Raw genomic sequence first — 12,905 nt, forward strand, 5'->3', positions numbered from 1 at the left:
AACGTGATTTGCTGATGAATTGAATGTAGGGGGTGGTGGTGGCAGGGGCGTGGCGAAAGAGTGGAATCCTTATGATTATTCATTTTTTGGCTTAAGCAACTGGGAGGATGATTTTACTCATTTTTTTGATAAAGAAGACTGGGAGAGGAGCCCATTTGGCTGGAGTACAGAGGATGTGGAAGTTAAGGGTTTCATTTAGACGTGTTAAATTTGAGATGCTTTCTAGATATTCAACTGGAAATGTCAAATAGATAGTTAGATATTTAGAATCTGGAGCTCAGGAGTCCTAGAGATCCAGACTTAGTCATCAGAATGTAATTGATATTTGAAACTGTGGGACTACATAGCTTTACCTAGGGAGAACTTAGCTGGTGAAGAAGGGGTGCCCCCAGCACCATGCTCTGAGGCAGTTCAGGATTTGGAAGTCAAGCAGAGGAGAGGGACTGCCAAAGGAGACCATGAAAGAGAAGCCTGGAGAGGATAGGTCACAGAAGTCAGAGAAGAAAGTTTCAAAGAAGGCATCAGTGGACAACTGAGTTGAATGCTGCTGAGAAGTCAATAAGGTGAAGGACAAAAGAGAGAGCCTTGGATTGGGCCAGGCAGAGATGACTTCACTAGACCATCTCACTGCAATGGTGGTGGAACAAAGGGTGGGCGCAGAAGCAGAGACTATGACACCTATGGACCAAAAGTGCTTGCTCTTAGGGCTCAGGTTATTTAGGCTTCCAGTTCACCTGGGAGCTGTGTAACCACCAAAGCAGAAAGGGACTACAGGTCTGTGAATATTTATTATTGATGATAGTGTTTCTATCCTGCAGTAGGGAAGACTTTTCACCTTGAACTTAGACCTTTTCCTGCCCAGGTTACCTGGACAACCAAACTTCTGGGATCAGAGATGGCATTTGCAATGTATATGTCGCAATAGGACGTCTGTTTAGAGCTATTGGTAGTCGACTGCATGGTCTTTAATCAGTGTTCTTACTGATTATAGAAAGCGAATACCAAATTATAGCCACAGATGCTTTAGGCTCTTATTTTGCATACCAAGAGTTACCTTTTCTGTTGTCAAGTTGGAGCTTAGAAGGCACAAGGCTCTTAGTCAAGACAGTGTTGTGGTTCAGAGCATCATTTACCCAGAAATGATGGGATTTGGCTGTTCATGGGAAGGAACTTCCATAGAATGAGCATTTGTTTAACCAGGTGTCAATTTGCTTTGTAGGTTTCTTGGAACATAGACTTAAATTTCATTACACTTGTTTTCAAGGATCATCATTCCATGAAGTCTTATTATCCCTTGAGGCTGTTCTTATGTAGAGGCAGAAACTTTTGCCTTTGGTTTAGTGATAGTCTACCACTTTATCCTAGCATTCTGGCATTAACCTTTGGATTTGCCTAAAGCAAAATACAACAAAAGGAATCAACCAAGCCACAAATCTTTGATTTATTTTCCGACTCTCCTTCGGATTTTGGTATCTGGCTTCTGTTACTTTGCAGCTACCATATTCACATCTGGTATGGCGCTTGGACATGTTAGACTTGTTCTCCTGAATTGACTTAGAATGGTTAAGCCCTGGTCTTTTGGCTATGTTGACATTACTGGACTGATTCTTCATAAAGATGGTCTTTTCCTGTTGGATAGAGTATCAGCCTTCCCCAGTCGGCCTGCCTTTATGTCAGGTTTTATTGTCTGCTTCAAGAAGACTCCATGTGAATTTCAGCCATCACAGTGTAACACTGATGATCTTTCAGGACAATTAAGATGTTCCTGGTGATTTCTCAGCGTGTGAACCGGCTAGCCCTCATATGACTCATATGAGACCTCAGTGTTTCACGTACCTTTTTTCCCTCACCTGCATGACTGTGCCCTTATCTTTATTAGGAATCTAATAAATAGGATTTGCTGGTTTTGGTTTCAAAACTGTGAAAGCCATACTATAAGGTAAAAGGTAACCTTTATTTCTATTTAGTTTGTGAGAGGAAGTCATATGTACTAATCAGTCATTATAGTGAAGATCTTTGTGACAGTCTCCCTCCGAGCTTCATATTTCATGTATGTTTTCATTCTCTTCTTGTCTTTTGGATTAAAAGTATTTCTGTAAATAAATTGGGAACAATTCTGAGGTCTAGGACCTTCTGTTATCAGGTTAGAGCATTGGGAGCCATTTCCACATAAGGCAAATATTTCTAAAGCACAGTTTCATCATTTAGTCATTTTTAACACCAACCAGGTTACCTTTGCTGAATACAGCAAAATACACGATTTGAAGTCACCTGTCTGTTAATACTTGTATAGTGCAGCTGAGGTTCCAACCTGAAAAGCCAATGCTTTTATCTGTGGGTTAATTCCTTTCTATAATACTTAATTGCTTTAGTTGATTTTTGAAAAATCTCTTTGCAGGAATTCTGGCAATATATTTTTTTCCTCCTTGTAGTTTTGGAACACTGTAGTTGAGTGAGAACATTCCCTATCATAACTCCTAGAACTGAATTACAGCCAAATTGAAATGATTTGTGCTTTGAAGAGGAGAATTGGCAAGGATGCATGGTCTATGGCTCGTGTATTGTAAGATAATTGTAACCATGGCAGTGTGTGTTTCCTAATATTATGTTTCTACATTTAAGTGATGAGAGTCATCATAGGGAAAAAATCCACTTGTATGTTTCTAGTTGAATTTAAATTATTCCAAGTTCATTATTACAACATTAAAAGTAGCTGTTTCCTGTGGAATAGCCGGTTCAGTAATTTGCTTTATCTCATGTGCAAGTGGTTTCTGCCTGGGCCAGTAATATATTTTAATAAGGCAAGTTTCCAGGAAGATATAACCTAACAGTGATAACTTTAAAAAACCTAGATAAAAGAATATGAAAAACTTGATAATGAGGAAGACCGCCTTTGCAGAAGTCGACAAATTTATGATGCCTACATCATGAAGGAACTTCTTTCCTGTTCACATGTAAGTATTTCTTCTTACTCTGTTACTTTAATACTGATGAATAAGGGACCCTGTTCAGTGTTTCCAGAATGAAAGTAAAACAGTAGAAAGGTGTTTAAAGTTGAAAAATGCAGGCCCAGGGTGGAACTTATTTCTTCTGCTTTGTTGTTTGTTTCCTGGTAATATTGCCACGACGTGTGTTGCTTCGTGTAAGCTTAGTTTATTTCCAAAAGCTGATACTTTCACTGCAAAAATCAATGAAATAAAATCGCTAATTTAGATCAACTGAAGAAAAAGTCTCAATTCAAGACATTCTAAAGGAAATTAAGCTTTATTATTTTAAAATGAGCTATACTTTAATAATTAAGCTAATCAACTATTGATAAATATAAATTTTAAATGGTCTCTTTGAATAAGGTGGCTTATAATCATTATGTTAATTTTGTCCATTAATAGTTCAATAGCAGTTGTAATTTTTTTTTCCTTGTAAATAAGATAAACAATCTAACCTGGTCATTAGGATAAACTAGGTTATTAGGAAATTATTCTACCAAGAGTAACTGGAAGAACATTTACCATGTAATATCTCTACATTAGGAATGTTTTCCAAAGGGTGGCCTGACAGTCCTGGCCTGCTATATCAACGCAGCAGCCACTAGCTGCATGTGGCAATTTACATTTAACTTTAAATTAACTAAAGTCAAATGGGAGTAAAAATTTAATACCTCAGTTCCTCATGAGCCACATTTCCAGTACTCAGTGGTTATATGGGGCTAGTGGCTTTTGTATTGGATGGCACAGATACACAATTCTCCCATTGTCGCAGCAAGTCCTATTGGACAGCACTGGTTGTTATAATGGTGTATTTTGGTGCTTCTGTATTCATTGTTTATTTACAGTTCTTGCTGACATTTGCATAACTGTGGCTAAAGAGGACGTCTCTTTCTTGTGGCATGCACTGCTCTGTTCCTTGGACCCACCTGGCTTGATGAAGGAATTTCTGGGCCTAGGACTAATTGTTGCTACTCCATGCCTTGCTGCCTCAGTAGGGAAGGACTGAACCCTTGAAGAATCTCAGATGTTCAATGGGAAAGCCTCCGTAAACTTAGTTTTTATGTAGTTCAGCAGTTTAGAGCGTGTTTATTTGTATGATGGTACTTTTAAGCCTTTCTTCTTCTTGTGCATTATTAAAGAAGACACAATTTGAAGTTTGGAGAGGGGAGGATACCATTTTAATTTTTATCAGAGGGAGCTCCATTGTTTTTGCCCTAGTTCCCCTCGCTGTGGTTACAGTAAGACTTTCCTTAACTTAGAGCCTTTTACCACTATGGCTTGACTTTGTAATCCTGACATTAATTCTTAGGGGTATTTTTGTGTATTTTCTCCTATTTGATGGAAATTTTACATTTTTACAACCCCATTATCAGTTCGTTGATGAATGTATGCATTTAGGGCCCAAACAATCCTCCCATCTCAGCCTTCAGAGTAGTTAGGACTACAGGTGCACACCACCATGCCTGGCTCATTTTTATTTTTATTTTTATCTTTATGGAAATGAGGTTCCACTATGTTGCCCAGGCTGATCGTGAACTTCTGGGCTCAAGCGATCCTCCTGCCTCGACCTCCCAAGGTGCTGGGATTACAGGCATGAGCCAGTGCACTTGACCTGATAATAGGATTCTTTACACTTTCTTATCAGAGTGATCTTGAACCCTTCTGGAATTGCATAATGTCAGCCCCTGCATGGTCATTCTTCTGGGCATGTATCTAAGAACTGGATGCCCAGAGGAGCAAGCATTTGCTGGGATTGCCTATAAATACTCAACAGATTTTTAAAGAATGTTTGTTAATATAATTACCGTAGGTTACTGTTTAGTAATTGCTGTGTTAAATTTATCTGTTGTGATATTATATAACATACACAGATTTGTTACATTTTATTACTTAAAAATATTATTTTTGACTTTTGATAGCCTTTCTCAAAGCAAGCTGTAGAACACGTACAAAGTCATTTATCCAAGAAACAAGTGACATCAACTCTTTTTCAGGTAAGATAAAATTATTCCAAAATAAATAGATAATATTTGCTTAACACTTGGCCTTGGTGACATTCTTTTTGCATGTGCAATTACACTAGAGGACTTGCTTTGTAAAGACTGTGTTCTATTCTGGAGCTTAGTCTGGGACTATTTGAGTTTATTATCGCTTATCTTCCCATTGCAAAGTGTCCTTCTACCAACGTGCTTCCTAAAGCCTTTTCTGAAAAAGGCCATTAGAGCTTTGTAGTAACATTATGTTCTAGAAATCAGTCAAGATAAGACATCAGAGAAGAAAGTTTTTGCCCATTTGACATTCCAGCACCTGTGATGAGCAAAGACTCTACAAGATTTATTTTGTAGTGCCAGGCTGTTGATACTTGCTGTGATTATCCTCTAGGGGAAATACAATATATTTTCAAGATTCAGGAGCAGATGTTTGAGTGATCTTTGAGTCATGGGAAATTGTATTTTACCTTGGCTGTTCATATCTTGAACACAATACCATCATATAGGTTTAAATGACAAGACTTGGAAAATCAAATTCCCAACTAATAGGCCTATATATTTGGCATTCTTTAGATGAGATGGTTTCACTGCCTCCCAAAAGCCTTTTCCATCCTGTGTTTTTTATAGAGGTGGCAGTGGTTTACAAGGACAGTCAGATTCTCCAGTGAATAAAGTGCTTTTCATGTTTCTATGAATTACAAGAAATAGAAAAGAATGTCATTAATATAATGGTTTTAATAAGTGAAAATAATCAACTCATCTTTTTCCTGGATAAGTTGGTCATTTATAAAGGGAGGTAAGTTGACTTTGGCATCTTTTTTTTTTTTTTTTTTTTAAGACAGAGTCTCTCTCTGTCACCCAGGCTGGAGTGCAGTGGCACGATCTCGGCTCACTGCCAGCTCTGCCTCCCGGGTTCACGCCATTCTCCTGCCTCAGCCTCCCAAGTAGCTGGGACTACAGGCGCCCTCCACCACACCCGGCTAATTTTTGTATTTTTAGTAGAGATGGGGTTTCATCGTGTTAGCCAGGATGGTCTCGATCTCCTGATCTCGTGATCCGCCCGCCTTGGCCTCCTGAAGTGCTGGGATTACAGGCATGAGCCACCATGCCCGACCCACTTTGGCATCTTATGATGGTGTTTATGCAAAATGTATTTGATTATTCAGCAGAGCAAATATTGATTTGGCTCTTAGAGCATATTTAGATAGTAACAAATTGGGTGTTACCTTTCTGTGACAATAATTAGATGGACTTTCATAAAATGTAATACCTGTCTGGATAGTAGTGGATTATAAGCTTGGGTTATGAAATTCATTGACCTGACCTGGCTTTGAGTCCCAGGGCCGTAGCTGGAGGACCTTGGGTAAGCTTCTCCACCTTCCTAACTTCAGTTTTCTCATCTGTAAAGTGGAAATGACACTGTGCTCTCCCTCAAATGGAGGTCTTGAGGATTCAGTGAGAAGGGTGCACACGGGTTGCTTTGTACGAGGCCCGCCTATCACTGTGCTCCACAAATGTTAGCTATTATCACACTTTTTACAGTCAGCAAGTACAGTGTCAATATCTGCTTTTTGTTGTCTCCATGATATTTGAGTGTCAGAATTTCAGTTTTCATCTGACTTTGCCATGGTACGTAGACAGCCTTATGGTCAATTACATTTAACATTGCTAAACTATACCTCATAATACATGGGTTTTACAAATCTGATTTTAGCTTCTACTATAACATAAATAACATTGAAAAAAATTGTTCCAGTTGAGATACAAAGACCACTAGGATTCTTTCATACCTTCAAAAAACATTCATTTAGAAGCAATTTCTTTCATATATCTTTTAAAAAACACTTTATTGATTTGTTCATTAAAAAAATAGTCAAAATAATTTTCTGGCTAAACATATAGAATGGGTATTATTCTTATTTCAGAAGTGAAGAAAATATTATAAAGTTTATTAAAATAAGGAGTATATTAATGCAATTCTATGTATTATGTACCATCAGAGCATAATGACTATAAGTAAAAGGTACATGTCTGAATGTCCTGTTTACAGAGGTACATTAACCAGTAAAGTCAGTTGAAGTTCATAGTAAAACAAAACTGTTTTTAAAGTAAATACAAGTGCTTTTTATTAAATTCTTTTTGTTGTAAGATTGCCTTTAGAGGTAAGTGCATAGGTCCGTTGGTGGCGGGCTTGGGAAGGGCCCTAGCTTGTGCTTGAGTGCTTCTAAACTGCACTGGGCCCTGAGCTTGGCTCTCAGTATTCTGAATCTTACCGAATTCTCACGACAGCCTTGCAACTTAGATACGACTGTTCTCTTTTACAGATTAAGGGAACTGAGGGTCAGAGAGGGAAAGTAGTCTGCTCCTCATCTCACTGTTGAACTCTGGCTTTCATACTCCTTAGCAAGCCTGTTGCAGTTCCTTCTGTTGAAAAGTGGCAGCATGGTAGATTCTGTGTAGTCTTAGGAATTCCCAGTGACACTCATCTTTTACTTTATTAGCAGAAAGTAGGGATGTTTGATAAAATATGAAAGAAAAATATTAATTGACATAATAGCTTTTATAAATAGAAAAATCTGTGATCTATAAATGTAGCCTTTTCTTAGATCTTTGGACATTTGAATCTATTTCATCTCTTGACTCTTTTGAACCTCTTGAGACTTGTCGAGGACTTGGCTAAGATAGATGTTGTGTGTTTCCTGGAATCATAGGATTTCAGAGCTGGAAGGAACTTCAGAGAGAGATAATTTAGCTTCCTCTTTCACCACAAAGGGGACAAAGTCCATATGGTTTTCGCAACTAGCTCCAGTGCCTTCCCCAGGACAGGGATAGTTCTGCAAGTTGGTGTAGACTGGCTCACCCCCCACCAGTGTCCCCTACCCCGCGTTGCCCACCAGGCTAGCGTCCTTTCTGCTTGCAGGAAGCAAGGCTCCCAGAAGGACTGCAGCTGCCTCCCAGCCCATGTTTGGTTCCTGTGGCTTCTGCAGACTTCCTATTCTCGTCACTTGGTTTGTACTGTTCCATGATGTAGTTTTTCTTTTATTTTTTTTTGTAAACTTTCAGGATGATCTATGAAGACATTAAAAAAAGGTTAAATTTGGATCATTCAATGAGCTGAGGGTGCCAAAATGTTTCCCAAAACTATCTAATTGACTCTGGGCTGAACTGTGAAATATTGTCACTTTATACTTTTATAGTTCTTGATTTCAAAAGTTCATCACATGGAAAAGGAAAGCTGATGCTGTTTATTCAGTAATGGGTAAAGTGGCATGAAGTTGAAGTAGATGGTAGTTGTTCTCCATGAGAGGAAGAGCGCTGTGCATGTGAACCAGCAGCCCTTGCCTTAACCCCAGTTTAGCCATGGACCTTCTCAGAGACCTTGGGAGTGTACCTGCCTGCAGTCTGGTAGCCTTACCTGTAAGATGAGGAGTGGGATTGGATCAACTCTCCCCTGTGGTTTTCTCTATGTATCTAAGAGATAGAAAATCAATAAATAAAATAGCGAATTAAAAAAAATTTTCACTTCATGGACCTATTAGCTTTGAGTTTTTAAAACTCAGTACAGATTACAGATGCTTTTATTAGCTTACAAGTTGTGCCACATAACTTGTGGGGCCCAGTGCAACGTGAAAACGCAGCGCTCCTCATACAAAAATGATTAAGAATTTCGAAATGGCAACAACAGAGCTTTAAACCCAGCACCAGGCTTTTCTGAGTCACACCTCCATGAAGCGAGCCCTGCTCATGTAAGAAGTGTCTGTGACTTGCCAGGAGTCATATTAGGTACTGGGAATATAGTGGCAAACAGGGCAGACCTGTCTGTGTCTTCATAGAATCAAGTGGTGTAGATAAATATTGATGAATCCATTAGTGAATATTAGACAGGCACGGAGAAAGGCGGGTACCAGACATGATGCTATGGGGAGTGCATAATTGGGAACTTCGCTTAACCTGAGTCTCATTGGTTTGTGTTTTTTTGATACATTCTGATTCATTCAGTGTGGAATTTCTTTTCCATCTCTTCCAGCCATACATAGAAGAAATTTGTGAAAGCCTTCGAGGTGACATTTTTCAAAAATTTATGGAAAGGTATGAAACTTTATGCATATATATACACAATTTTTTATAGTGTATGTGTACCTCATCTTATGCCGTAAATGCTGACTTTAAAATGTGTGTTAATCATTCAGCAAGTATTCATTGACCATGTACGATGTGCCAGGCTTTGTGTTAAACTGTTTCCTCAGTACTTTACATTATAATTTTAGGGTTTGTCTGTCGTAACATCTCTTTGACCTTCAATTTCTTAGCTTCAATAGAGTCTAAAATACACACTGAGGAACCTCAATTTTAAAAAGTATCTTATTGGGAGACCTTTGCTAATAATACAAACTTGACTATAATTTATCTGATTCATTTGCTTGGATTTTGGAAACATGTCTCCCAAAGTAGGACAAGCCTGTACTTGATTCTTTATGTAGGAGTAGAATTTAAGCACATAGGTCAATGTCTGTTTATGATTGTGTATGTCATTAAATACCTAATATGTCCCTTGGTTACTCAAACTATAGATCTACTGGTCAATTCTTCACTTTTTTGAGTATGTTTCTGTGACAATGCACCACTGAAATTGGACCTTCTAAAACAGAATCTGCATTGGCACTGACTTTATCAGCTTGGCTAATTTCTAGACAATATACGTGATGATGGTATCTCATGCTAGAGCTTTCTGCAGCTGCTCAGTAATTGCACTTTAAGAACAAATGCTACTTTACTGTAGTTTTCCTCACCACATATTCACAGAACTAAAGCAATTAAAAAGAAAGTTGTGTTGCAATTCTATTGGAGTTCAAGAGGTAATTTTATCCTGGAGTAGAGTCAATATGTTGGGAAACTAATATTCTTACAGACGATTGTACTTTTCTGAGTAGTAGCAGGAACTCTGCCAAAAAGTGCCAGCATCAAACGGAGAGGGTGGGCTGCTGGCTCAGGGCTGAGTTGCAGCCAAGTCCTGGGCCATCTCCATGGCTGCTGGTCCTAAAATCTGACCTTTCCCAACTCTTGGGTAAACCTAACTTTGTGTGATCCTTAGGAGAGAAGGGAGAGAGGGGAAGGTAATTAATTAAAAGTGGGGAAGACGTTCTCCCATGGATATTTTATAACTTTGCCATGCATCCTTTCACTTGAAACCAGGCTCACAGATACAGTGATTTTCGCTCATTGTGCCAGTCATTTCATATCCTCTCAGTAAATGCAAACGATGCTGTTTGCATTTTAGGCAAGCAGGCACACGGGATTTTCTGCAGCCATTACAATTTTCTGTAAATAAATTATTTTTAAAGTTGATTTGTTAATTTCCATCAAATTAGAAAAAAAAATCATGTCAGGTGATAAGTTTGGAGCTTTGATTTTGAAAAGCACAGGGACTCCATCAATATGGTCATGTAGCCTTTGACCTCATTGGGACTGGGCACACGAAGGGCCCCATGGAAAAGGTGATTTTTCCATGACCACCCTGAGTCTGATGGTAAAGAGGGAGCCATCAGCAATGCAGGGATATGTGCAATGTCTTCCGACCTTCCCTGAGGTCCAAGCAGGGCTGTGGGGCTGAGTTCCAGGTGAGGCAGAATTGGAGAGGGCAGTGCAGGCTTTCCCTCTTCTCGTTGAGAGCTATGCACCTCATTCAGGCAGTGAACTTCAGTTGCTCAGCAGGACAATGACTGAGTCAGGAATCAGAGTTAAAAACACTTCTTCTACTCCACCCTTACTGCATCCCAGGCGTTTCGATGTCTTTAACCTCTGATCTTCTCTCCAAGATCCTTTTAAGTCATTTGCAAGGGCTCTAGCTACCTGAAGCCTTATCATTGTATGGGCTCTTTCCTTTGTCACAGTTCCCCTCCTGTCAAAAGTGTCCCACTCAATACCCAGGCATTGATTGGGAATAGCACTCAAATAACCCCTGTGGAGACAGGACTGAGCCTAGATACTCAGGGCCGTCTGTACTTCCTAAAGAGGAACTTGTTACAGCAAATCCATTCTTAGTGGGCAAAATATGCAGGCACTTCTCTCTTTCTTGTTTGTTAACCCTCCTCAGCTAGTTGTAAAATGTGTCAGATTTCCATCCCCTGTCACCAGCTCTGGACTCCAGAATCTGTGAGAAAAGAGAGTACGAGCTAGCCTCACAAACCAAGTGCATTTCAAAGACCAGTCATAGATTTATAAATGGGAGTGCACCCAAATGTGGTTTTGCCTTTTGCATGCACCATACTTCTAAAAAATAGGTTGAAATAACTCTTAGAAACTCTCAAAACACAATTTTAATTTACCAACTTCATTAGACATGTTAGGAGGATCAGTGAAACACTCTTTGTGAGTTATTTTAGATTCATTGAAAAAAAGATGCTATTGTAATTGCAACTATTCCTCTGCTTTTGATTTTTAATTTGATTATTAGCCTCAGGAATATGTTAAAGATCCTTATTTTTTAAAAGGTCTATTGGTTGGGTGTGGTGGCTCACCCCTGTAATCCCAGCACTTTGGGAGGCTGAGGCAGCAGGATCGCTTCAGGCTAGGACTTCGACACCAGCCTGTACAACATAGCAACACCCACTATCTTCAAAAATAAAAATTACAAACTAATAGCTCAGTGTGGTGGTGTGTGCCTGTAGTCCTAGTCACTTGGGGGGCTGAGGTGGGAGGATCACTTGAGCCTAGGAATTGAGGGTTGTAGCAACCTAGGATTGCACCACTGCACTCCAGCCTGGGACACAGAGTGAGACCCTGTCTCCAAAAGAAAAAAAAAAATTGTAAAGCTCATTAAATGAAGCCCCTAGGGAACTGTGATATTTGGATGTCTTTAAGGCATTCCAGTATGATGCTAATATTACCTGTAACTCCCTTCCTCCCTTCCTCCCTCTCTCCCTGAATCCTGTATCTGTGTAAGGAATCATGCCAGGGGCAAAATAAGATCGAACCATCACCAGAATGTTCTCTACTTTTAAGAAGTATTCAATCTAGAATGCATTTCCTTTGAAAATAGTTTAAAAAACAAACAGCTGGCCGGGAGGGTAGCTCACGCCTGTAATCCCAGCACTTTGGGAGGCCGAGGTGGGCGGATAGAGACCATCCTGGCTAACATGGTGAAACTCCGTCTCTACTAAAAATACAAAAAAAAAAAAAAAAAAAATTAGCCGGGCGTGGTGGCGGGCGCCTGTAGTCCCAGCTACTGGGGAGGCTGAGGCAGGAGAATGGCATGAATCCGGGAGGCAGAGTTTGCAGTGAGCTGAGATCGCGCCACTGCACTACAGTCTGGGGACATAGCAAGACTCCATTTCAAAACAAAAACAAAAACAGAAACAAAAAACAGGCCGGGCGTGGTGGCTCACGCTTGTAATCCCAGCACTTTGGGAGGCTGAGGCGGGCGGATCACAAGGGCAGGAGATCGAGACCACGGTGAAACCCCCTCTCTACTAAAAATACAAAAAATTAGTCGACGTGGTGGCGGGCCCCTGTCGTCCCAGCTACTCGGGAGGCTGAAGCAGGAGAATGGCATGAACCCGGGAGGCGGAGCTTGCAGTGAGCCGAGATGGCGCCACTGCACTCCAGCCTGGGCGACAGAGCGAGACTCTGTCTCAAAGAAACAAAAACAAAAACAAAAAACCCACCTTACAGATATATTGCTCACTAATAAAAAACATAATCAAAATGTCTTTGTTAAATAGATACAGGATATATCTTTTTCCTCATGGATAAAGAAAACACTCATCAAGCAGTTGAGTGAATTGTGGGAGCATGTCAGTGTGGTGAACCTATTGCCTCTTAGGATTCTAGTCTGAGGGTTTCTCTTCTGTACTACCTGTGTCTTTGAGAGGCAGTACTGAATCTTGATTAAGATGATACACTAGATTCTATTGGTCTGGGTTCAAAT

General features: G+C 39.9%; 1 protein-coding gene across 3 annotated transcripts in view; it reads left to right on the forward strand.

Moving 5' to 3' along the window:
* The window catches only part of GRK3 (G protein-coupled receptor kinase 3), a 163,205-nt gene that overhangs the window by 93,496 nt on the left and 56,804 nt on the right, over positions 1–12,905 (forward strand). For all 3 annotated transcript variants that reach the window (XR_004030982.1, XR_004030983.1, XM_030815999.1), the window contains 3 exons: positions 2,853–2,954; positions 4,907–4,981; positions 9,006–9,067. Coding sequence is in view for 1 of the 3 variants with exons in the window: in XM_030815999.1 (XP_030671859.1) it covers positions 2,853–2,954; positions 4,907–4,981; positions 9,006–9,067 (239 nt within the window). In the remaining 2 variants the exon portion in view is untranslated. The remainder of the gene's footprint in view (positions 1–2,852; positions 2,955–4,906; positions 4,982–9,005; positions 9,068–12,905) is intronic.

Source organism: Nomascus leucogenys, chromosome 7b (genome assembly GCF_006542625.1).
Source record: "Nomascus leucogenys isolate Asia chromosome 7b, Asia_NLE_v1, whole genome shotgun sequence".
Lineage (NCBI taxonomy): Eukaryota > Metazoa > Chordata > Mammalia > Primates > Hylobatidae > Nomascus > Nomascus leucogenys.